This window comes from Dermacentor variabilis, chromosome 7, assembly GCF_050947875.1.
Source record: "Dermacentor variabilis isolate Ectoservices chromosome 7, ASM5094787v1, whole genome shotgun sequence".
NCBI classification, from domain to species: Eukaryota; Metazoa; Arthropoda; class Arachnida; order Ixodida; family Ixodidae; genus Dermacentor; species Dermacentor variabilis.
The window spans coordinates 155,015,881-155,018,876 of NC_134574.1; the positions used below are offsets into that span (position 1 = coordinate 155,015,881).

At 52.1% G+C, this 2,996-nt stretch overlaps 1 protein-coding gene across 1 annotated transcript; it reads left to right on the forward strand.

Moving 5' to 3' along the window:
- On the forward strand, positions 1 to 2,996 carry LOC142587225 (uncharacterized). The gene is made up of 2 exons (XM_075698098.1): positions 1 to 366; positions 1,436 to 2,996. Exons 1-2 carry the CDS (start codon positions 97 to 99, stop codon positions 1,673 to 1,675), a joined length of 510 nt encoding a protein of 169 aa, XP_075554213.1. The 5' UTR covers positions 1 to 96; the 3' UTR covers positions 1,676 to 2,996.

Consider the following 2,996-nt stretch of genomic DNA (forward strand, 5'->3'; position numbering starts at 1 on the left):
TGGCCGTTAATTCCCCCCGCCGCAGTGGGTAAGCGCCATGGATTAAGGATCAAAGAAGCAAGTGGTTTGGCACTCCGGTGCTAGGCGCTTCGCACCATGCCTCCGAAAAATCAGGCGAAAAAAGCGAGCCCAGCTAAAAACTCCAAAGAGCAGCCAGCGAGCTCCAGCAGGAGGGGATCGGCCTCGTCCAAGTCCTCCCCGTCCACCGAAAATACGGCGCCGGCCCAGCCACAAGGGCGACAGCAACCGGCAGCTTCCGCGCCTGCGTGGGTGCAACAGTATCAGCAGCAACAACCCGCGGGCTACCAAGGGCCCATGTGGAACCAAATACCCGTGGGTTACCAGGACCCCATGGGTCAGATGCAGGTATCTCCTCCTGCAGGCACTGCACATTTGCTTCAGTCCTCTTCTACATTGACTATAGGAAGCGGTTACGTAAGGCATACGCCCCGGTTATGAAGTCAGGTCCACGCGGAACTGTTTTAGCGCACGGCATTGCTGGCAGCTTGCGAGAAAAATCTGCGTCAACTCGATTTAGGCCCCGTTGTCGTCGCGTACGACAAAGTCTGCACGGGGCGGGTGGTGTCTGCAGCGACGACCGATCGTGTCGGTGGCAGGGGCCGTCAGTCTGTACGTGTGACTCAGCTGCACAATTTTACAGTAAAGTCCTACCACGACGCGGTTCACACGAGAGGTGCATTAGTTGCCCGGCTATCACGGTTGGGGCCTAGAACGCAAGTATAAAACCGCGACGAAACCGAAACCGCCTTTTATGTTTCTGACAATGCAACAGAATTGATAAAAGAGAAGGAGGCATAATGAAGAGGAAATCTGGTTTGTTGATCGTTATTCAGCAGAAAAACAGCTGACGTCAGGACATATCGCCGTAATGAGTGAGTCAAGCCGGGACTTAATCAACTGCGCCTTAACACCAAAGATCGTGGGTTCGACTCTCGACCTCCACGATGTCAATTGGACTCCAACCTGGAGATATCGCCTGTTCCCCCATATTTTCAAGTGGGTTCGAGTGCCTTAGTTAACGCTATCTTCGCCTTAATTCATACACAAGTTCGTGGGCTCGACTCTCGACCTTCATCATTGCCTCCACGATGTCAATAGAAATCCAACTTAGAGATTTGGCCGCTTCGCCCATATCTCCAAGTAGCTTCGACTCCCGCAAAAGGCCGTGCGTAAAGTTGCCCTAACTCATTTTCCGCAATGAACACCAAAGGTCGTGGGTTCGACTCCCACCAAAGGTCGAGGGCTCGACACCCGATTTTGGTGCCGTAACGCCGGACGGTCGAAATGTTGTACCATGAGCTAAGCCTTTCGCCTTGAAAAGAAAAATCCACCGAGCCCCTCGGGTCACCTTATATACGCTTGCTCCGTATGGGGTTGGCACGAGTGGCAAATTGCGCGGTGTCCTTTGCGCCAGGGTCAGGCGTACGTGGACCCGGCCGACCCGAACACGGTGCACTACGAAGGCTTCGACGCCGGTGCCCGATTCACCAATTTGGCGCCGGCCCGGGTCCCCCCGCCGCCGCCAGGGGTCATGCCCAACCCGGCCCAGGTGGCGCTCATGCAGGGCCGTAACGTCGTGGTCACGCAGCGCAAGTCCAACGTCTTCTCGGGGGGATCCAGCGGTGGTGTGGACACTGGCTGCACGCTGCAGTGACGTCACGGTCGCCCGCCGCCATCGCGAACGCCCGTTGAAATTGCTGCAGCAGCTGAAGATTCGCAACTGCGGTCATATTCGATACAGTAAATTACTTACATTACTAACACTTCTATACACTTTATTAGTTTTGAATTGGGGGACGCAAGCGGCTTGCGTCCCGTAATCTAAAACTCTCTATTCTGAAAACTTATCTTTCGTTGCAGCTGGAGTATAACTTGCGAATAATGAATATGTAATCCCATACTGCCCAACTGTTAGCTGAAGTTCATGCATAAAGATTGCTTACACAGTGCCTGCTTTGCTCAATGTTAACGCCTTAGTGACAAATGTTGCCTACAAACATTTTATCAGAAAAAAGAACTTTTTTTTTCTTGCTCACTTCCGGTACGAAGTTTCTCACTAAAATTTCTCGGCTAGTACTGAATGAGAGGCGGCAAGTGTCATTTGTTGGGTTAGAGCAGGAACCCAGGAAGAGAAGACAGACCGACGCAAGATCTCCGCCTGCAGTGGTGTCACGTGTGTGACGTAATGCAAATGAAATGTACACCTACGGGTCTCGTATGATGAAAGATGCGAGTGCAAACTTCAAATGAATTTATAAGTGTCTGGGGTGATGCCCACTTCTAGTTTCCTGCCTGGTGTTTCCCCCCTTTTGCTGGAAAAGTTCCCGCAAAAAATTTTTGTTATTCGTTGATTATGCTTATTCTCAAGCCCCTCACCAGGTCTGGCCATTTTGAGCTGACAAAGCACCGTGCATACAACGCGCGATAACGATCCTGTCCCTGTATGCATGCTACGTAATACATCGCTACGCGCCGCGGAAAGAACTGAAATTTCAAACCGAATGCCTTTTGCCCTTCCCCTCTGCGCGCCGCGTTCCCAGCCGGGGAGTCGACGTAATCGCACAAGTGCGCCTACGTACATCGCACTGCTGTGACGTCGCTAGTAGTGACACGTGACTTCGAGAAGTATTCAAAGCAACATCTGTTATTTATGTAATCTGATCATTCAGTAGACGAATTAAAGTTGAGAAATAATAAAACACAAGCCGAATGCATGCGTGTGCTTGTTTTTGCACTGCAGCAAGAGGGGTGTACAGGCGCCGACAAAAGTGGTATACTCCACGCAGCGGGAGCCGGAGCAACTGCATCGCAACGCCATCTACAGGCAGCATCTGGGATCTAGACAGCCAATGGGTGCCCTTTATTATCTGCAGGCATGTCGCTTTACTCGTGTCAATGTAGATGGCGTCGCGATGCAGTGTGCCGCTGCTCCGGCTCCCGCTGCTTGGAGTATACCACTTTTGTCGGCGCCTGTA